Here is a 22,367-nt window from a genome sequence, read left to right on the forward strand (position 1 = left end):
TTTTAACTCTCCAACGGGGGAAGAGATGGTCAGTCATCTTAAACCTACAAAGGAAAAATGCCTGTCATGCTTTGGTGGTGTATCAGCCAACAAGCAGAAAACCAGCCCCAACTCTGAATGAGGCAATTCTGACAATAAATCACACTGCTGCATACAAAGTCCTCACGATTTGACTCCAGTCCAACTTTCCAGGAACATCTCTGAGCACTCCTTCTCATGTTTATGATACTCTTACTTTCTCAAATATTTTTTCTCCCCTTCTCCACCTGGCTCACTCATACTCATCCCTCAAGGTCATTGGAATCCTCAAGCAGGTGCCAGGGCTGTAGTTTGGCAATTGTAATTCTCTTGGCCTTTCTTTTATGGTTATAAGCTTCACACCAGTATCACAAACAGGAGCGTGACAGTAAGCTCTCCTCTGCATTTGTCTCTTCCATAGGAAGGAAACCACTTCCCAGAACCACCCCCCCACCCAGCAGCCTTCCCTTCATGGCTCACTGGCCAGAACTGGGTCACATGGTCACCCATAGCTGCAGGGGAGGTTGGGGAAACCAGTTCCTGACAAAGCTGAGTAGAATTGCCATCATTAGTTTAGACATATCATGAGTTATGCCCAGACTGGGAACACAGTTGCCTCACCTCTCCAAAAGATGAGTCCCCTTAACAAGGAAGAAGGAAGGAAATGGCTAATAAAGTCTACCACAGAGATCCTGTTCCATTAATTATCCCTTCTTCCCCAATGACATGGCAAGAACTCTTACTATCTGTTTGCCCCTTCTTCCACAGAAGCAGGATTTTTAGATATACACATGATTGGCCAGAATAAGGTTTGCCTTTCCTGGCCTCCCTTGCAGTTGGGTGTAACTGTGTGACCAATCTCTGAGAATGGGTTGGAAGGGGGAGAAATGAACGTAACCACCAGGTATTCAGGAGAAAGTCATGTCTTCCCTTTCCCTCTTCCCAATGGCTGAAATGTGGATGGAGTAGGGAGTCACCTCAGACTAATTGGGCAAGGACATGATAAACACAGAGAAAAGGATCTAGGCTTCTGAGGATTCCCAGAGCAGGGCTGCCCACTTACTTAGGCTCTTACATGAGAGAGGGAAACTATAAACTCCTATCATGTTTAAAGCACTGTTATTTTTCAGCCAAACTTATATCCTAATAAACACAATTGCCTCCAATCCTCTGCCGGTAAGCATGCCAAAGTCTCTCCCAGCTCAAACAATCTCTCCTTTGACCCTGTGTCTCTCTCTGATTTACATTCAGGCTTTGTGTTAGGGCAAGCAACAGATACTGGCTCTTGGCTGATTTAAGCAGAAAAGGCATAGCTCATAGATGTGTGGAGAGGACCAGTTATCTATTGCCACAACGATGCTACATAAACAACCACAAAACCTCAGTGGCATGTAGCAATGAACAGTACTTAGTTCACAAGTCTGTGGGGTTCAGCTTATCTGGGGCTGGGCTGAGCTGGGCTGATTTCAGCTGGACTCACTCGAGCGTTTGGGGTCAACTGTTGGTTGGCTAGACAGTTTTGTTGATTTTGGCTGAGCTCATTCATATGCCTGAGGGTCAACTGGCTGTTGGCTGATCTAGGATGGCCTCAGCTGGGATAACTCAGGGAGACTTGGCCTAGGGCCACATGTTTCTCATCATCCAACAGGCTAGCCTACACATGTTGTAATGGCAATGGCAGAGGACAACAGTGAGAGTGCTACAGATTGAATGCTTTTGTCCTCCCCAAATTCATACGTTGAAAATCTAATGCCCAGTGGGATGGTATTAGAAGGAAGGGCCTTTGGGAGGTGATTAGGTCATGATGGTGGAGCCCTCCTGAATGAAGAGATCCCAGAGAAATCCCTTGCTCCTTCCACTATGCGAGGACATGGCAAGAAGTTGGCAGTCTGCAACTCGGAAGAGAGCCTTTGCCAGAATCTGGCCATGCTGGCACCCTCATCTTGGACTTCCAGCCTCCAGAACTGTGAGAAATAAATTTCTGTTGTTTACAAGCCACTCAGTCTGTAGTATTTTCTTATAGAATCACAGACTAAGACAGAGAGCAAGTGCAGCCACCTGAGTGCTTTTCAAGCTTCTGCTTGTGTAATGTTTGCGAACATCCGTCGATCACAGCAAGTCACAATAGTCAGTCCAGAGTCAGAATGAGAAGGTCCCATGGGACTTCCCTGGTGGTCCAGTGGTATCCCGCATGCTGCAACTAAGACCGAGTGCAGCCAAATAAATAAATAAATATTAAAAAAAAAAAAAAAAGAATGAGAAGGTCCCACAGGATAATACGGATGCAGGGAGAGGTGAAGAATTGGGGCATGAATGCCATCAGTCTACCACACCACATTCAAAGGTTTTGCTTACAGGATGGTAGCCAATATCACACCACATTCAGAGGTTTTGCTTACAGGATGGTAGCCAATATCACACCACAGGGCTGGGCCACTGAAGACACTGCTGCTTCCAGCAATGAGCATTTGATGCCATAGTTAAACTGAGAGAGAGGCCTTCTAGCACCAGACTCTAGATGTTGCTGTTGCCAGAGTTATTCCGCCGAACTGGGTGTTTTTTTTTTTTTAATTATTATTTATTATTTATTTATATATTCATGGCTGTGTTGGGTCTTCGTTTCTGTGCGAGGGCTTTCTCTAGTTGTGGCAAGCGGGGGCCACCCCTCATCACGGTGCACGGGCCTCTCACTATCGCGGCCTCTCTTGTTGCAGAGCACAGGCTCCAGACGCGCAGGCTCAGTAATTGTGGCTCACGGGCTCCGCGGCATGTGGGATCCTCCCAGACCAGGGCTCGAACCCGTGTCCCCTGCACCGGCAGGCAGATTCTCAACCACTGCGCCACCAGGGAAGCCCCCGAACTGGGTGTTGCTGTCACAGCTGGCACTGCCCACCAAGAATGGATTTTCTTGTTCTCTGTTTTCTTTGCCTCATAAGCTCCTCCTGATTCAAAGTCTAGTTTGGGAAAATTTTATTAGCAGAGCCTATGACATGTGCATATGACTTAGTTCATAAAGAAGGATGGAAAACTAAGTAGCTGCCAGTTTTAGCTGCAATACTGGTAGGTGAGTTCTGCTTCCCACAAAGTTTCACAGAGTGAAAAATTCTCTGTACATGGGAAAGGGGTTTATATTACAGGCAACTAAAGACCTAAAACAGAACAACAATGATGAGGGGGAGGAAGAGGAAGAAACTAGCCTCTCAGTCTCTTCACAGCTAAGCTTCTTCTTTCTCTCTCTCTCTCTCTCTCTCTCTCTCTCTCTTTTTTTTTTTAGGCTGCACCGCGTGTCTTGTGGCATCTTAGTTCCCCAACCAGGAGTTGAACCCACGCCCTTGGTAGTGAAAGCGCAGAGTCCTAACCCCTGGATTGCCAGGGAATTCCCCCACAGCTAAGCTTCTTGAAAGAGTACACCTAGCTGACTTTTCTCTTCTACTTTCCTTCCATTCCACGTCTATAATAATCAGTTATGGCCACACTAATAATGCAAAACCCAGTGGTTTACAACCACAAGCATCTATTTTTCTCACTCTTGCTTCAGGCTGCAGATCAGCCTGAAACAACTAAATGCTCACCAGTAGTAACATAGATAAACTGTGCTATTTATAAAATGGAATATTATACAGCAGTGGAAAATGAGGGTAAATCTCAAAACCATCCTGTTGTCTAAAGAATCAAGCAACAGGAGAATGGATACCATACAATATCATTAATATAAACAATACTTTACTTAAGGTTACAAACGTAGGTTGAAAAATATAAATACACAGAGGATGCTTAATACAAAATTCTGCACAGTGGTTACACCTGAAGTGGGGAGAAAGGGGAATGCCCAGAGCAAGGGACCTCCAAGAGGCGTCTAAGGTACTGGTGATGTCCTATTGTTGCATAGTGTGGGGAGTGGGTACATGCAGGCAAATGCTATTATTATTCATCAAACTATACATATTAATTTTTTAAAATTAATTAATTAATTAATTTTATTTTTGGCTGCTTTGGGTCTTCATTGCCGCGCGGGCTTTCTCTGGTTGTGGCGAGCGGGGGCTACTCTTCGTTGTGGCGCGTGGGCTTCTCACTGCGGTGGCTTCTCTTGTTATGGAGCACGGGCTCTAGGCATGTGGGCTTCAGTAGTTGTGGCACATGGGCTCTAGAGCGCAGGCTCAGTAGTTGTGGTGCACGGGCTTAGTTGCTCCGTGGCATGTGGGATCTTCCCAGACCAGGGCTCAAACACGTGTCCCCTGCATTGGCAGGCGGATACACATTAGTTTTATACGTTCTTTCATGTATGTGGTATATTTAACATCCCATGAGAAAAACCTACTACAGGTGAGGATGTGAAGCAATGGAAACTCACTCATTGCTGTGAGGACCAATATAAATTGGAAAAACCACTTCAGAGAGCATTTTGCAGAGTCTGGTTAAGTGGAAACTGTGCATATTCTGTGATCCTGCAATGTTTTTCTTGGGTGTCCCTAGGCGCCTTAAAGCAATGGGTTTTTCAAACTTTGTGACAACTGCTTACTAAGAAATACATTTTACATTACAATCAAGTACACATAAACGCACACAAACACATGTATGTATAAGTGTGTATAAAGTTGAAATAAAAATTTTGCACAATGCCTTTTCCTATTACATGTAACACGATCTGATCATTTCTAATCCTGTCTATTCTTTTTTTTTAAATTGAGATATAATTGACACATTATGTAACTTTAAGATATAAATGTTGCTGTCTATTTGATTTCATTAAAGGTCCCAAACTTTAATGTCAACTCACTAATAGCTGACAAACTGTACTTTGAAAAACACCACAGTAGAGAAAATTTTGCACATGGTAAATGTGTAAAAGAATGTTAATTGGGCACTGTTCAAAATAAAAATAACTGGCGATGACAATTGAGGAATATTTACATAGTGGAACACAATAGGGCAGTTAAGATGAACAAACTAGAGCTCCTTGTGTCAACAGAATGCAGGGTGAAAAAACCCAGTTGCTGAAGCATATGTACAGTGTGTTGCTATTTATAAAGTTTCAAAACATGAAAAACATGTTTATAGATTCGCACATATATAGTAAAAGTCGACAACATGGATGAGAGTGGATCCTGGTTTCCACTGGAGTGGGAGGGGCATGGGATCAAGGAGGGGCAAAATGGAGACTTATAAGGTTTTTGTTTCTTAATCTTGTTATTTATTCTTTATTCTTTTTTTTTTTTTTTTGGCCACTTGGCTTGCAGGATCTTTTTTTTTTTTTTTTTTTTTGGCTGCGTTGGGTCTGTTGCTGTGCGCGGGCTTTCTCTAGTTGAGGCGAGCGGGGGCTACTCTTCATTGCAGTGTGCGGGCTTCTCATTGCAGTGGCTTCTCTTGTTGCGGAGCAGGGGCTCTAGGCATGTGGGCTTCAGTAGTTGTGGCACGCAGGCTCAGTAGTTGTGGCTCGCAGGCTCAGTAGTTGTGGCGTACGGGCTTAGTTGCTCCGCGGCATGTGGGATCTTCCCGGACCAGGGATTGAACCCATGTCCCCTGCATTGGCAGGCGGATTCTTAACCACTGTGCCACTAGGGAAGTCCCGCGGCTTGCAGGATCTTAGTCCCCAACCTGGGACTGGACCTGGACCCTCGGCAGTGAAAGTGTGGAGTCCTAACCGCTGGACAGCCAGGGAATTCCCTATTCTTTAGTCTTTACTGCAGGGTTGGCAAACTACTACCCATGAGCCAAATCTGGTGCACTGTTTTTGTATGGTCTGTGAACTAAGAATGGTTTTTTACATATTTTAATATTTGGAAAAAAAACTGAAAGAATAATTTGTGACGTGAAAATCATATAGAATCCCAATTTTTGTAGCTACAAATCAAGTTTTATTGGAACACAGCCTTGCTAGTTTTGCAAAGCTGAAAATTGTTTACAGCCTGGACCTTTATAGAAAAATGTTTGCCACCCCCTAATTTATTATGTGACATATATTTCATAATAATAAAAAATATGGTAGCATTAGAGAAGAATTCTGGAAATAAAATGATGTATAATTCTACTATCTAACAAAATTTTCTAAATTTTTCCATGTTTTCTTCTACTCTGACAAAACCCATATATTTTTATTGAAATCGGGCAAAGACATTTTGCATTCTGCTTTTTCCCTGCTGTACCTCACTTCATAAACCTTTTTGACGCACAATGTAGCATTCAAATTTGCACGATTTAATGACCTAGCATGCTTCAAGTTTACAAACCACACGCCGTAATTTGTGTAACTGCCTTCTCATGTTTAAACTTTTATATTCTTTTGATTTGTCCTGTTTATTATTGGTTACTAGGCAAAGAATACCTTTGTACACAGAGCTTTTTTCCCCCTCCTTTTGACTTACTTTCTTAGAATAAGTTCCTAGGAAAGAAATTCTTAACCTTCCCTCCACTCCTTCAAACTCTAATTACTCTCTCTTCCTTTCGTTACTCGTATAACCTTGCTTCTTCAGTCTTTTTGCTTAGCCCTTTGCCTTCCCTAACATAACTGATCTCTCTCAGTTGGCTCTGTCTAGTGGTTGTTTAGGTACCGCAAAAGCTCTCTTGCTTTTAGATCCCAGCTTGACCTCACCGTCCCTTTGGTGGTCCAACATTCTGCAGTGCATTGTGAGGGCTGCTTCTTGCTCTCATTTCTTAACCCTTCCTTTTAGCACAGGGTCCACTCCACTCCCACACTGAGGTTAAAGCCAGCCAGTGATCTCTTTGTAACTTAGTCCAAAGGCTTTTTTCTTGATTTTTATCTCCCCCTGGAGCTGCTACTCCGAAAGGTCCTTCAGGTCTTTCTCTTTCTTTGCCTGCATGTGTCTCCACGCACAGTTTATCTCTTCCATAGAACTTTCTCTAAGGATTGGGATACGCCCACTCTTTTGAGTGCGCATTCAACCCAGACATAGCTCATTCCCTTTGCTCCAAAGAGCTTGCAGGCAGACAATACTGAGAGTCTTCTACTTATAGTTTCAAAATAATCAAACCTTTGTGATAAATTTAAGGATCATAGGCCATATTGTGCCAAGTAACAGAAGATCTACAAAGTGAGGTCCACAAATCGGCAGCATCAGTGTCACCTGGGAGCTTGTTAGAAATGCATAACTGTAAGCTCCACCCCAGGCCTACTAAATCAGAATCTAGACGTTTAACATGATCCCCAGGTGATTCACATGTACATTAACGTATAAGAAGCACCAGTATAGTGGACCAGTGAGTGCCTATCACTAAGAGTCTCCATCAAAAGTACTCCAAGGACCCCTTGGGAACCTCAAACCAATGATTTTCACCTTCAGTTGGGCAAAGTTTGGTGTGACGGTGATCTTGCTGTCACAGCTGTCACCATTTGATGGACAGGTGGCTAGGTGTGTGGCCTCCCTCCTTCATCATTTTAGGTACAGGTTTATTCCTCTGAAGATGCAAAAGGGTTTGAAGAGGACAATCTTTCCCAAGAAAGGAAGACTGTTCTTCAACCAAGAGCATAGGTAAGCTTATAGATTCTTTGGTAAAGTGGACACATCCTGCTAGGGGTGAGAAAAATGGTTCCTATCATCTTTTCCAACAAAAAATGTGTGTGAACAACATAGAACCAAAAGACAAGAATAGTTTACACTCTTCATTCTCTCATTCAGTAAATATTAAGCACCCACTGTGTGCCAAGCACTATTCTAGGTGAGAACAGCAGAGGAGAGCAGAGAACAAAGCAGACAAAATCCTTGCCTTAGTGGAATTTACATTCTAGGGGGTGGAGATGGACAAGAAACAGGTATATAGTGTGGAAGGTAGGGAGAGTGCTTTAAAGAAAAATAGAGTGGTGGAGCCCGCTATTTAGGGTGGGTGGTAGGGGAGGGTATCCCCAAGGTGAAGACACTTGGGAATATGGAATGTGGAGCAAGCCATCCAGATATTTGGGGGAAGAGAATTCCAAGCAGAGGAAATGGCTAATACAAAGACTTTGAGGTAGGAACATGCTTGGAGTGTTCAAGGAATAGCAAAAAGGCAATACGTGTGGTTGGAGCAGATTAAGCAAGGAAGAGAGTGGAACCAAATCATATAGGGTCTTTAAGGAGCTTGAATTTTATGCCAAGTGTGATGGAGCCATTGCAAGATATTGATCAGAGGAGTGACATAATCTGACTGACATTCTAAAAGGCTCTCTCTCTGCTGTGTGGGGAACAGACTCTAAGGGGGCAAGAGTGGAAGCAAGAGGCCTAATAGCAGGCTGCTGTAAAGATGTGGGTGGTTTCGATTTGGGTGGTCATGGTGGTGGTGAAAAAAGGCCCAACAATCTCAACTTCCCTAACAAGGAGTATTTTAAAAGTTATCGCTAGACAAGTAAACTTTTTTTATCTTGGATGGGAAAATGGCTTAGATGTAAAAAATAAAGAGTAAGAATATTAAGGGCTTCTCTGGGTTGAACAATGTTAAGGCATCCCCTGGGAATCAGTGTTATTTAACATTTCATAAATGATTAAGAAAAAGGAATACTTTGAGACATTTCTAGGTACACAAATTATACTCTGCTTTCCACATAGGAAAATGTCAAGTCAACAGGGGGCATCTCCTGGAACATTTCTAAAGCTATGTGAATTGGCTGGAAAGTGGCAGGTCACTTGCCAGGTGGATAAGCGTAAGGCAGCTCACATAGGGGGAGACAATTCAGGTGGCATCTTTAAGATAATGAACTCTGAACTGCCAGCTGCCACAGAGGAAAGGGATCAGAAGTTGCTGCAGATTAGCCCTTCAAGACATCAGCTCTTGTAAAATCCAAAATGCCAGTAAAGTTCTGGTGGTCCAGAGTAAAGACAAAACATCAGTCTCAACAAAAACCTCAGGAAATCCCTTTTGGATCTCAGTATGCAGTGCTAGCCACCGCATCCTAAGAAAAAGAGCCAAAGAAAGGCAGCTTAAAGGATTAAAAGGATAGAGCAGCTTTTGTTTGATGGAGCAAATGCCCATAAAGGTGACTATCAGAGACAAGATAAGATGAAAGTCTATAAAAAGATGAGAAATTCAGAGAAAATTAAAATAGCCCTTTTCATACAATCTCATGATTGTAAAATCAGGGGACAAAAGAAGCTTGAGAATGGAGGTATTTCTGTGTAGAAAGGGGCCATCAGAGGGCATATAAAAGAAGGTCTTTTAGACCTTCCAACATGTGGAAGGACTGTGCTAGCAGTAACTAGGAGTGGGGGTGGGGAACGATCAGCCTATCTCATCAGTCCTTCGTTGGGACAAAAACTACTCTGGGCTAGGGTGTGCTCCCTGCCCTCCCCCACCCCCTCCCCGCCCCGGCCCCACCTCAGTCACTGTGGTATACAACCACAGAGACTCAAAAAGAGCAAAAAACACCGACAAGACATTCAAAGGATTCAAAATGCTAATATTAAATCTCATTCTGAGTCAAAACTAGGTTGAAAATAAATTCAAGGGCGAAGGATTTATAATTGATTCATAAGGGACATTAAGGATGTTTGAGGGTACATCCTTAATCTTTGTGATTCATGCCTTGGAGATGCGCTATGTCCTCTCAAGAAATGTTACTTTGTAGTCTGAACTGGATAGATAAAATAAGAATATTTCCTAAACAGTTTGTCAGCATCTGGGTTCTCATAGTCAGAAAGTGACAGTTATTGGTTGAAACAGAGATTTGATCATTTGAATTTCACCTACAGCACAAGTCCTTTAATAGTGATCAATTACCTGAGGAGAGCGAGGCTCTTGTGAACCAACCGTTACTCACGTGTTGAACAGTTAGCAACTCTGGGCCATCGGGTCAGTATTGATCTTCCTCTACAGATTAAAATATATCAGGGTCCGAACGGAACGGGGGCGGGGAGAAGGTAATAACTAGAATGTCGTTGAGTTGGGAGATGTTAAAAATGGGCTGCAACCAACACATGGGCCCTTATTTTTAGGTCAAAGATTTATGTATATAAATATATATGCTCTCTCTTTCCAAAAAGTATTAGACTCAGGAACCTCATTACCCCCAAAGAAAACAGCACCCTCCCCTCCTTCCCATAGGTTCCTTTCTTTACCTGCTTCTTCTCCTGCCTGGGTTAAGGAACTTTCAGCCCCGCCTCCCGGCTCGTCCAAGCTCCGCCTGCCCGGTTCACCTGTGTGCCCAGCCCCTGACGGTACCGTTCGGCTTCAGCGGCCTGCAGGATTCCAGCTCCCGATTGGTCTGTCTGACCACAGCCTGCGCAGCCCACCAATGGCAGCGACGCTGGGTGGGAGGGTGCCCACATCCAAGATGGCGCCCCCGGGAGCTGGGAGAGGGTGACCGGCAGCGGGGAAGCGGCCTGGGCTGGCCCTGCGATTGCGGGGTCCTGGGGGCATCTCGCTGGGTACCCCCCTGGCCAGCCTACAAGGCCTTCCCCGGGCCGGAGCGATGGCCGCCGATAACAGCAAGCAGTTTTGGAAGAGGAGCGCCAAGCTACCGGGGAGGTGAGCCTAGGACGCTGAGAAGAGGGAATTGGACCAAACCTTTCCAGATCCTAAGCCCTAAATCCCGCGGGCCTGGGGCGTTAGCGACCCAGGAAGACTGGTTTGGGGAACCTGGGCGGGGGGAGCTGGGGCTGCCTGGTGGCGGGAGGACAGCTGTCAGGCAAAGGAGCGGGCACCGAGCTTTGGAGGTGGCTGGGTGTGGGAGCAGACCCGGGGCTGGGGGCGTAGGGCTCTGGAGGGGCTGCCCTCGGCCGGGAGGTGGCCGGAGTTCGGGCATAGGGGACAGTGGAATTGGGTGAATAATCAATGTCGGTCCTGGGTTTGGAAGGCCATCCCCAGAGCTGCTTTTCACTTTAAACAGAACTCCTTCGTGGGGGGGGGGGGGGGTCTCCACCGTGCACAGGTGGTTGTTTGCACGAGGATGGCCCCTGCCGTTGCTCCCCCAGCTCTGCACGTACGAATTTTTCTCCTGGACTCCCAAAAAAGTTCTGGTGGGAGCTTGGGACCGTCTGCGGGGGGACAAGAAAAGTGAGGAAAATTCTTAAGCTCGACCTTACTTTATCTTGAGTTGGCCCTTTCCTGTTAGGAATTATTACAGGGTGACCTAGAATTGAGATTATTTCTTTAGCGTTTTCTAAGGATTTGTTCAACCCCAAGTGACCTCTTCTCCTCTGCCTGGTAATGTACTTCTTGCATTAAATTGTTTAGTAGGAGAACAGACTTTCTAAGTTACTCTCCACTCCCACCATCACCCCCTTTTTGGTATATGTTGAGTCTCTTAGCAATTGTACATTCGTCAGTCTACTGTTGGTTTATAGTTTAAATTTGTTTGGGGGTAGTCCTAAGGAGTAAAAGGAGGAGTGTATATTTCAGTCTTAAATTTAAGATTTCTGACAGCCACAGTCTACTTCATAATGAAATTCATGTTTGGTTGTGCCCTACATGCTACCCTTCCTTATTGATTGATTCAGGGATATAATCCTTTAAACCTGTGGCTTTTTTTTAATAGCAAGAGAGAAATGAGGGTCAGTGGTTGCTATACAGCAGTCTTATTTTATTTAGGATCCTGTTAGACATCTGGGGATCAGCTTTAAGTAATACAAGGGAATGCAGAAATAGCTTCAGGTTAAAGTGCTGTGGAATCACAGTGTTAATATTAATGGTAAAGACTTCTATGTTTTTAGATAAGCACCACTTCCTGCCAACGATTCTTTTTCATTCCTGGTCTAGGGAGCTCTCCAGTCTCGCTAACTGCTGTTCTCTGGGGATTTCCATGGTGAGATCATTAAATTTTGACACCTGAAGGTTATAATCAGAATCTATGGGAAAACTGTTAAATCAGGAAGCAGTGTTTGAGATGTGGGACATGGCAAAGTATTTTGTGCCTACTGACTTCTGGTCGTTATTAACAATTTTTGTTTTCATATTTCCTCTTTTGGATTGTAGAAGCAGTCATCTTTTTTGCAAAGCACTACTTTTGTGAGATAGGAAGAGGAGTCTTTTCAGTTTCTTCAAGTTTCTGGCTTCCTTTTTCATTTTGAAGAGGAATATACAGGGATAGAAGAGAGAACATTTGAGTTCTGAAAGACTTGGATTATTATGGGACTGTTATCTGTGTGATCAAGGGCAAATGATTTACTTAATCTCTTTAGGCCTCAGTTTCCTTATCTGTAAAATGAGGATAAAAATACTTTCTTAAAGGTTCCTGTGAGGACTGAATTGAACACCGTATTTGTGAAGAACCTAGGACAGTATTTAGCACATTATAGTTGCTCGATAAATACTAGTTATTAGTATTACTGTTATTATTAGAGAAAGTAAACATTTAAAAGAATGTTTCTCTGATCCTTACTCCAGTACTAGGTATTTATTTTCATTGTTTATCTTAAGGCATTAAAATGTTGCCAAAATTCATAATAGTACCTTGCTTGTTGAAGAGAAACATTGTTCAGCTGTGCTTTTAGCAGGGAAGCCCCAGGAGCCCCTGGTTATGGGAGAAAACTAAAGTTCTTTTAGATAGAAAGTGCTTTGATTTAAGGAAAATATTAGGATATTTTCTCAAGAACAGAACTTTTGCATTTGTACTCTTTCAGTCATACTGAAGAAAAACTTCCTCTGGTTGGGGAAATGACACAGATAACTGTGTCTAGGTCCATGGCAACCTAGAAGTGAAACTAGTTTACTCTTTGCAAATTGAAAAGGTAAAAATTCAAAGCAATGGCAGATTACTTTCAGTTTCTTTGATCATGATCCAGCAACCTTAATTACAACAAATAGGAATTTTATGTAGTAAAATAGCCTCAAGTTCAAAATGAATTAAACATCCTTTTGTAAAATAATAGCTTTATTGAGATAATTCACATATCATAAAAATTCACCCTTTTAAAGTGTATAATTCAGTGGTATTTAGTATATTCATCTAGAGTATAAACGGTTTTGTGCAGCCATCACCACTAATTTCAGAACATTTTCATCACCCCAAAAAGAAACCTCATAGCCATTAGTAGTCACTCCCCATCCCTTCCTCCCTCTGGCCCCTGGCAACCACTAATCTTTCTGTTTCTATGGATTTACCTTTTCTGAACATTTCATATAAATGGAATAATGTGATACGAGGCCTTTTGTGCCTGGTTTCTTTTATTAAGTGTAATGTTTTCAAGGCTCATTCATGTTGTGGCATGTATCAGTTTTTCATTCCTTTTATGGCTAAATAATATTCCTTGTATGGAAGTACCTCATTTGTTTATCCATTCATTAGTTGATGGACATTAGGGTTGTTTCCACTTTTTGGCTATTATGAATAATGCTATGAAATTCATGTGCAGGTTTTTGTGTGAAAGTATGTTTTCTATTGTTTTGAGTATATGTAGGAGTGGAATTGCTGGGTCATATGGTAATTTGATGGAATTAAACATCTTTTTTAAGTTCTTTCAGTTATTCATAAGAGCCCCATGTACTTAATACATCAAATGGTCCTTGTGTGGATGCCTAGGAAGACAGGACGTAGTATGTACCATGTGGTTAAGAATACAGACTCTGGAAACTTAAAACTAGTAGATAAATAAGTTCTGGAGAGTTAATGGACAGCATAGTGATTATAGTCAACAACACTGTATTATAAACTTCAAAGTTGCTAAGAGACTAGATCTTAATTGTTCTAACCACAAAGAAGAAATGATAATTATGTGACATGATAGAGGTGTTAGCCAATGCGACAGTGGTATCATATTGCAGTACAGTCAGCCCTCAGTGTCTGGGGGGGATTGGTTCCAGGACCCCCTCAGATACCAAAATCTGCAGATGCTCAAGTCCTTTATATGAAATGGCAGTATGGTTGGCCCTCAATATCCATGGGTTCCACATCCATCCGCAGATTCAACCAATTGTGGATCAAACTTCGGAGGGCGACTGTAAGTGTACTGAACCAACAGAATGTACCTCTTAAACTTACACAATGTTGTATGTCAATTATATCTCCAAAAAAGGAGAAAAAACAAAAAAGAATGCAAGCTCTGGAACCGGACTGCCTGGTTTCAAATCCCAGCTCTGCCACTTTCTAACTGTGTGACCTTGGGCAGTTACTTAACCTCTTTGTGCCTTAGTTTCCTCATCTGTAAAATGGGGACAGACTATCTACCTTATAAGGCTGTTATGAGGATTAAATGAGATAATGCATAGAAAGTACATAGAAGGTACTCACTAATATTAGCCATTATGAAAATGATAGTTGTGATTACAGTAGCTCCTATTTTTATTTGTTTCTCCTATTGCTCTAGTTTCTGAAACTGGAATTGAAAAACTTTGATCAGTGGTGTGTCTGGAGCCCCCAGTGAGTCCTGGGTGGAAAAAAATACCACCTATTGTTAATTAGGCAGAGGGATTACGGAGGCACAAAGAAGCCTAATGCAGGGTCTCTGTGGGTGTCAGGTGTTCCTTAGCGATGAAGAGTATGATTTTGAGCAATGGTTCTCAAACTTCAATGAGTCACCTGGCAGGCTCGTTAAAACAGATTGCCAGGCCTCACTTCCAGAGTTTCTTTTTTTAAAAATTAATTAATTAATTAATTTTTGGCTGCATTGTGTGTTCGTTCATTGTGGTGTGCGGGCTTCTCATTGCAGTGGCTTCTCTTGTTGCGGAGCACAGGTTCTAGGCGCGCGGGCTTCAGTAGCTGTGGCTCACGGGTTTAGTTGCTCCGTGGCATGTGGGATCTTCCCAGACCAGTCCTCGAACCCATGTCTCCTGCATTGGCAGACAGATTCTTAATGACTGCGCCACCAGGGAAGCCCACTTCCAGAGTTTCTAATTCAGTAGGTCTGAGGTGGAACCTGAGAAGTTGAGCTTCCAAGAAGTTCCCAAAGGATACCGCTACTGCTAATCTGGGAGCTGCACGTTGAGAACCACTGAGAAAAATAGCCCTGAATTAGATTGAAAGAAACCTGATTCCTAGTGCTGGATGCTTTTGCTGTATGGATACTGAACAATTTTTTTTTTTTTTTTGCCACACCACGAGGCATGTGGGATCTTAGTTCCCCGATCAGGGATCGAACCCGTGCCCCCTGCAGTAGAAGTGTGGAGTCTTAACCACTGGACTGCCGGGGAAGTCCCTGGATACTGAACAATTAATGCGTCTCTGTTTTGCTGTCTAATAGCATCTCTCACGTAACACATCCAAGCAGAACTCTTGATTTCCACATCTGCCCACTCCTGCAAAGCTATTCTGTCCATCTCACTTAATGGCCCATTGACCAAGTTTCTCAGACCAAAAATCCTAATGTCTTTCATCCTTCTCTTTATCTTCCTGCCACATCCAATTCATTAGCAAGTCCTGTGTTGGCTTATCAAAATATATCCTGAATATGAGCTGTTCTCACCACTTCTCCCCCTACTACCAGGATCAGACTGAGTCCTCTCTTGCCTGGACCACTGTTATACCTTCCTAACTGGTCTCCCTGCTGTGAATGGAGTCGGTGCCCCTAATCCCCGTTGTTCAAGTCAGCTGCAGTTAGGAGGCTACTGCAGTTAGTAGAGGGAGAGGTTAAGAGGGCTTGGACTAGGGCAATGGCAGTAAAGGACAAGTTTGGGAATATCACAGGACTTGGTAAATCATTGGATTTGGGGAGTAAGGGAGAAGGAGGTGCCAAAGAGATGTCACCTTCAGGTTTCTGGCTTGGGTGGTCAGGTAAGATTGTGGTGTCCTATCCTCAGAAAAAGGCACATTTTCAGACAACGTACTAACTACTCCATGCTCAGTTTTCTCATCTATGAAATGAGAAGTCTGGATTAAGTGAGCTCTGAGGCTCTTACCAGTTCTGACGTTGAATGTTAAACTTGCCAACTGCAACTCGTGTCACTGGATATTTCTCTTTTGCTCTGTCACTCACAAAAGCATGATTGATAGGTAAGAGTAGATTTGGGTGGGGGGTGGGGGTGGTGGTGCGCCGAAAGTGGGTTTTTCTATCTTGTGCTTTTGAAAGCAGTGAATCACTGGCCCCACTGAACATCTGAGTCTCACGAAATTGTAGAATGTTAGAATTCCACCCTAAGAGCACTGCCAGTGAGGAAACTGAGGCCAGAGAGGGAAAGTGACTTGCCCCAAAGGACACTGTAAATTTCTTGACTCCTGGTCCACACTCTGCTTCCCCCTTCCCTCAATCTCTGCTAAGATTTAGACACCGTCTGTCCAAGCACCTCATCCAGTCCAAGGGTGTGGATGCTGCCATTGAAAAGATGCGGATGAGACTTGGAGGAGTAGAGACAAATGTGAGCCAAAGCCTGGCTCATTTCCCACGTTCTTATTTCCAATCCTTCTGGGACGGGCTTCTCCCTCTTTTAAAGCAAAAGTGTTTATTGTGAAAGTCAAGGAGCTCTTTTAACATTCAGTGAAGTTGAGAAAAGTGTCTAATCACTTGAATTACTTAGGAGCCCATGGATTTTTAACTGAAACCGTCTCTGTCATTTGGTCATTTTTCATAACACGAATGAATCTGATAGTAGACTCGGGGTAACGGTCCCAGCCTATCTGGGCAGGTACATTACAACCTATTCTTAGCTTGGAAATGCTTTATTGATAAAGTCAGTGACTAGGAGATACTGAATTATCCCTGAAACAGCCAGTTCTGGAAGACTTCCATCAAGTGAGTGTGTGACCCTGCATTGATTGCCAGCATGTTTGGCTTTAAATTGGATAGCTCTGTTCCCATGTTTGCTTTAGCTCCTCTGTCAGTGCTGAACAAACACCTGTTGATTTTTTCCTGCCAAGCTTTTTGCACCGTTCCGACTACGTGAACCAGCTATGCCAGTATATCCTTTGGCGTTGGTTTATTGAAGAGAACAATGGAGGTTGACCGAGATTTTTGCTTCATTTTGTCTTCGTTGTAGCACAGCCCGTGACATTCTTTTCTCTGTGTATGCAGTGTGATTTCTCTGAGATGCAGTGTGATTGCCTCTTGTTTTTAGGTCTAGCTAGGCAGGAGTCAGCTTAAACAGAGGCCTGGGTTTTGTATAGTTCCAGCCTTGACTCACTAAGGATTGTTAAGTGCCTGCTGGTGTGTGTCATGCTCTGCCAGGTGGTGAGGGGACTACAGAAAAAGACATGGCGCCACCACTGCTCAGTAGAAGCTGAAAATCTCCTTGGCAGCACAGCTTCCCCTGGTGAGGATGCTGCGTATTATTGCCTTTCCAGTTTTTCCACTTAGCATATGTTACTTTTGTAATCAGAAAAACTTAAAAGCACAGCTGGGTAAAACACATTGTTGAGTGAGAAAAGCAAGATGTAGACAGATATGTACATGCAGTCTTTTATGTAAAGGTTTAAAACATACAAAAGATATTATGGATATTATGTTTATGGATACATGAATATATGTAAACGTATAAAAGCAGATGGGAAGGATTTTGTACCCACTTCAGGATAGTGGTTATTTCTTGGGGAGGCAAGGGAATGGGGCTGGGGGCTGCAACTGGGACTTCAGAAGTCTCTCTAACGCTTTATTTTCTTAAAAAAAGAAATGTGACAAGTGTTAATATTTGTTAAGTCAGAGTGATGGGTTCATGGATGTTATATCTTTCTCTGTACTTTTCTTTGTGTTTGAAAATGTGAATTAAATGCCTTTTACATTTGTGGTAGAGCAAATGTTTTTTAAATTTGTGTTGGAGAAATCAGCCAGCCAGCCATGAAATTAAGTAGTATTTAAAGTAGCATTTATGATTTAGCCCATGAAATTAAGTAGTATTTAAAGTAGCATTTATGATTTAGTGTCAAAGTAAGTCACAAATACAGTATGATGTCATTTATATAAAGTCTTTAAAACATGCAAAGCAACACTATATATTGTTTAGGGATACATACATAGAAAATGTAAAAACAAAAATGAGGGTGAAAAATGCCAGATTCAATAAAATGGTTTCCTAGGAAGGGAGGAAGGGTTGTGCTGGGGTTTCAACTCCATAATGTCTTATTTCTTTTCTTTTTTTTTTGGCTGCGCCACGTGGCATGTGGGATCTTAGTTCCCTGACCAGGGATCAAACCCATGTCCCCTGCATTGGAAGCGCAGAGTCTTAACCACTGAACCGCCAGGGAAGTCCGATAATGTCTTATTTCTTATATAGGTGTTAAGCACCTACCTGGGTGTACCCTATATTATGATCTAAATCTAGTTTATTTTAAAAAAAATGTCTGCATTTTAGGGAATCAGAGAAGGCATGGGTTAGTGGACGCTCAGAGAAGGTCTCATGGGGCAGGGGGTGTAGAATTTGAAGGAATTTTTTAGGATGGATAAGATTTTGAAAATGGAGTAGGCAGAAGAGCCCAGTTTAGCATTTAAGGTGTTCTTGGAAGGTGTAGTGGAGACCAGCCTGCTCTAGAGTTGAGTTTGGGTTTGGGAGGAGTGGATGGTACAGGTTGATAGGTGAATTATACATGCCAGGAAATTGAGCACCTTAATCACCAGGCTCTTTCCGTCTGTCTTCATTTAGTCTCTGTGATCATCTGGGCTTCTCTTCCTTTTCTAACTTCTTGCGTCTCCTTTTTGAGATTCAATAAACTGATAAATTATACAAAGTGTTCCTGGTACAGATAACATCATGGTTTAGTTCAAGAATATGTTAAGTTCAATTTATGCTCTGATACCTTTGCTGATGAAGTGCATCATTTATCTTGGCCTTTCTGGCTGTGCCAGCTGACATCTTTAAAAAATAGCCTACCATGATTTTAAGATCCCTTTCCTGGATGGTAATTGATGGCCTTTGGCCCTTAAACCTGCACAATTGGGATTGTTTTTTTTCTGCATGGATTACTGGCAGGTGGTAATACTCGTTTATGGAGAGAACCTAAGGATTCTCTCATATTTTTCTACTCAGTCACCCAACCCAACTTGCCCATTGAGATCTTCCTGAAAAGTTTATTCTCTGATCTTTATATTTTACTAACATAGAAGCTTATGGACTTGGAGAGTTCAAGTGTACTCAGAGTATTTGCAAACATTAAAGTAGACATCAGTGGCCCTTTGGGTTTTCTAGTTTGTTTGTGCTTTTTGTTTTGTCTAAGCTTTCTCTCTCTAAGCCAGACTTTCCTGTATTCTTTAATCCCTCGTATTTTCTCTCTTCTTTTCCTCTGCCTAGGAAACTATAAATACATTCAAGTAATACTGTTTGTATTTCTGTGGTCCTACATGTGATGGTTAATTTACAAATTACTTAACCTTCCAGAGAAGTTTAAGGAGTAGGGATTCTTACAACTAAAAAGGTCAGGGATGTAGTCATAACTAAAGATTGTACACAAGAATATTCCCTTTGGGGAACCTCTTGCACTGTTGGTAGGAATGTAAATTGATACAGCCACTGTGGAGAACAGTATGGAGGTTCCTTAAAAAACTAAAAATAGAACTACCATACAACCCAGCAATCCCACTACTGGGCATATACCCTGAGAAAACCATAATTCAAGAAGAGTCATGTACCACAATGTTCATTGCAGCTCTATTTACAATAGCCAGGACATGGAAGCAACCTAAGTGTCCATCGACAGATGAATGGATAAAAAAGATGTTGCACATATATACAATGGGATATTACTAAGCCATAAAAGGAAACGAAATTGAGTTATTTGTAGTGAGGTGGATGGACCTAGAGTCTGTCGTACAGAGTGAAGTTAGTCAGAAAGAGAAAAACAAATACCGCATGCTAACACAATAAAGACGCAGATGTAGGGAATGGACTTGAGGACATGGGGAGGGGGAAGGGTAAGCTGGGAGGAAGTGAGAGAGTGGCATGGATTTATATATACTACCAAATGTAAAATAGATAGTGGGAAGCAGCCGCATAGCACAGGGAGATCAGCTCGGTGCTGTGTGACCACCTAGAGGGGTGGGATAGGGAGGGTGGGAGGGAGACGCAAGAGGGAGGAGATATGGGGATATATGTATATGTATAGCTGATTCACTTTCTTTGTTATACAGTAGAAACTAACACACCATTGTAAAGCAATTATACTCCAATAAAGATGTTTAAAAAAAAAAGATTATTCCCTTTGGAATCTTAGTAGAAATAAATGTGAATTGGCTACATTTTTATTTAAAAGCAACTTTAGGATCACATCTGTTATGTCAAAGTAGGTACTTGGTAAACTTGTTCTATTTTCTATATGTTAGGTAAGGAATAAATTGCAAAAATTGGAAGGAGGAAGAAAACCAACATTTCTTAAGCACTGAGTGTGTGCCAGGCAGTGTTCACCTCACTACTTGCTAGTGTTACTACCTGCAGGAATTGTGCTGAAGGGCTTTTTACACATTGTCCCGTTTAAACCTCCCAACCCTCTTAAGATTGCTTAATTTATTTCTTAAAAAGGTGATAATGTACCCAGTGCTAATTCAGAAAGGTACAAAAAGGTTTGCACTGAAAACTGAGTCTCTGTCACAGGGCCCTCCAGTCATCAGTTCCACTTCCAAACCACTGCTACTGGTGTCTTGTGTGTTCTTTCAGAGATACTCTATAAATACATAGACATAATCATATATAATTATGTGGATATATTTTATTTTAAAGATTTTTACAAAAATGGAGGTATTATTATGCATATAATTCTGCATCTTTTTTTAAAAAATAAATTTATTTATTTATTTATTTATTTTTGGCTGCGTTGACTCTTCGTTGCTGCATGCGGGCTTTCTCTAGCTGTGGAGAGCGAGGGCTGCTCTTCATTGTGGTGCACGGGCTTCTCATTGCAGTGGCTTCTCTTGTTGTGGAGCACAGGCTCTAGGCGTGCAGGCTTCAGTAGTTGTGGCACGCAGGCTCAGTAGTTGTGGCTTGCGGGCTCTAGAGTGCAGGCTCAATAGTTGTGGCACATGGGCTCAGTTGCTCCACAGCATGTGGGATCTTCCCCGACCAGGGATCGAACCCACGTCCCCTGCATTGGCAGGCGGATTCTCAACCACTGTGCCACCAGGGAAGAGCCCTCTGCTTCTTTTTTCAGTGAATGTTTCATGTCAGTGGATATAGAACCGCCTAATTCTTTTTAACAGATGTGCTGTAATTTATTTAACCAGCCCCATTGATGATAATCCTTCTTCTTTTAATAGGAAAGTTCAGCCCATTTATATTTATTGGAAAGACTGTTATATTTGGTTTTAGTTCTATTTTTAATATTTTCTTTTAAAAAAAACTTTCACTATCAGGATAGTACTTGCTTTGGGAGGTGGGTGTGCGTGTGTATATTCTGATGATTTGAAAGGTTTATCTTTTTATTCTAGTGATTGCATATAACTTTTTACCATATTTCTTCAGACAGTATCTATTGACTCCCTGCCATGAGTAATGATGAAATTAGTAGTTATATTTCCTGCCTCCTCCTCACTTGCTTTTAGTTGATTGTATTATTTTTCTTAGTTTTATTTTATATCTTGAAACATACTTATACCTATATTACTTGAGCTATAAGCTTTAAATATCTTTCGAGCCTTGTCAGTAAAAGATGAGGGAATCAGTCTACTTATTTCAATCTACTTTTTCCTCCATCCCACTTTAACATTTGCCAATTACATTTTTTTACATTCTCTTCTGCAACCGTAAAGCCTCAAATTTAAGACTCAGGCTTAAGGTAAAATCAATTACATGCTCTCCATCAGTCCTTTTGCCATAGTTTCTCCATTTATTTCATTATTAATAGAAGATTTTCCTCTAGTAGTTTCTTCAGGAAGGAGTCAGGGAGACCATATTCCCTGAATTCTTACGTGTTGAAACATGTTTTTCTGTCACCTTTGTACTTAAACAACAGCTTGGCTTGATAAACAATTATTTTCAGGTCCCTCTTTTTTTCTTTTTTTTTTTAAACTGTGAACTACTACAGAAAAGTACATGAAACAATTGTTTGGTATAATAACTTGATAAATAATCTCAAAGTGAACACCCCAGAATCCCCCTGTGTCTGTTCTCTCTCACACCTCCTTCCTTCCCTCCAGCGATAACCACGTCCTTTTATGTTAATCACCCCTTGCTTTCTTTATAGTGTTACTACTATGGATGCATCCCTAAACAATAGAAATCATTTTTGTCAGTTTCTGAAGTGTATATATATATATATATATATAGAATTATACAGTATCTACTCTTTTATTCTTTGCTTTTTTGCTCAAGATGACATTTGTAAGATCCATTCACATTTCTTTCAGCCTTACTCCGTTTATTTACGTTGCTGTAAAGTATTCTATTATGTGAACACATGACAGTTTATTTCTCTTTTGATAGACACTTGGGTTATTTCTAGTTTGGGGCTAAAAGGATCCATAATGCTATGGACACTTTTATATGTATCTCTTGATACACATATCTATATATTTCTCTAAAGATATATATTTGGGAGTGAAAATACTGGGTCTTAGGGTATGCATATTTTGTTCTTCCTA

The 22,367-nt window shown here is 42.0% G+C and overlaps 1 protein-coding gene across 2 annotated transcripts in view; it reads left to right on the top strand.

The window, feature by feature from the left end:
* The first annotated feature begins 10,263 nt into the window (after window positions 1–10,263).
* TBC1D22B (TBC1 domain family member 22B) overlaps window positions 10,264–22,367 on the top strand; it is a 63,376-nt gene continuing 51,272 nt past the window's right edge. For both annotated transcript variants that reach the window (XM_068558932.1, XM_068558933.1), the window contains exon 1: window positions 10,264–10,470. In XM_068558932.1, the coding sequence (XP_068415033.1) occupies window positions 10,415–10,470 (56 nt within the window). In that variant the 5' untranslated portion in view covers window positions 10,264–10,414. The remainder of the gene's footprint in view (window positions 10,471–22,367) is intronic.

This window comes from Eschrichtius robustus, chromosome 12, assembly GCF_028021215.1.
Source record: "Eschrichtius robustus isolate mEscRob2 chromosome 12, mEscRob2.pri, whole genome shotgun sequence".
Classification (NCBI taxonomy): domain Eukaryota; kingdom Metazoa; phylum Chordata; class Mammalia; order Artiodactyla; family Eschrichtiidae; genus Eschrichtius; species Eschrichtius robustus.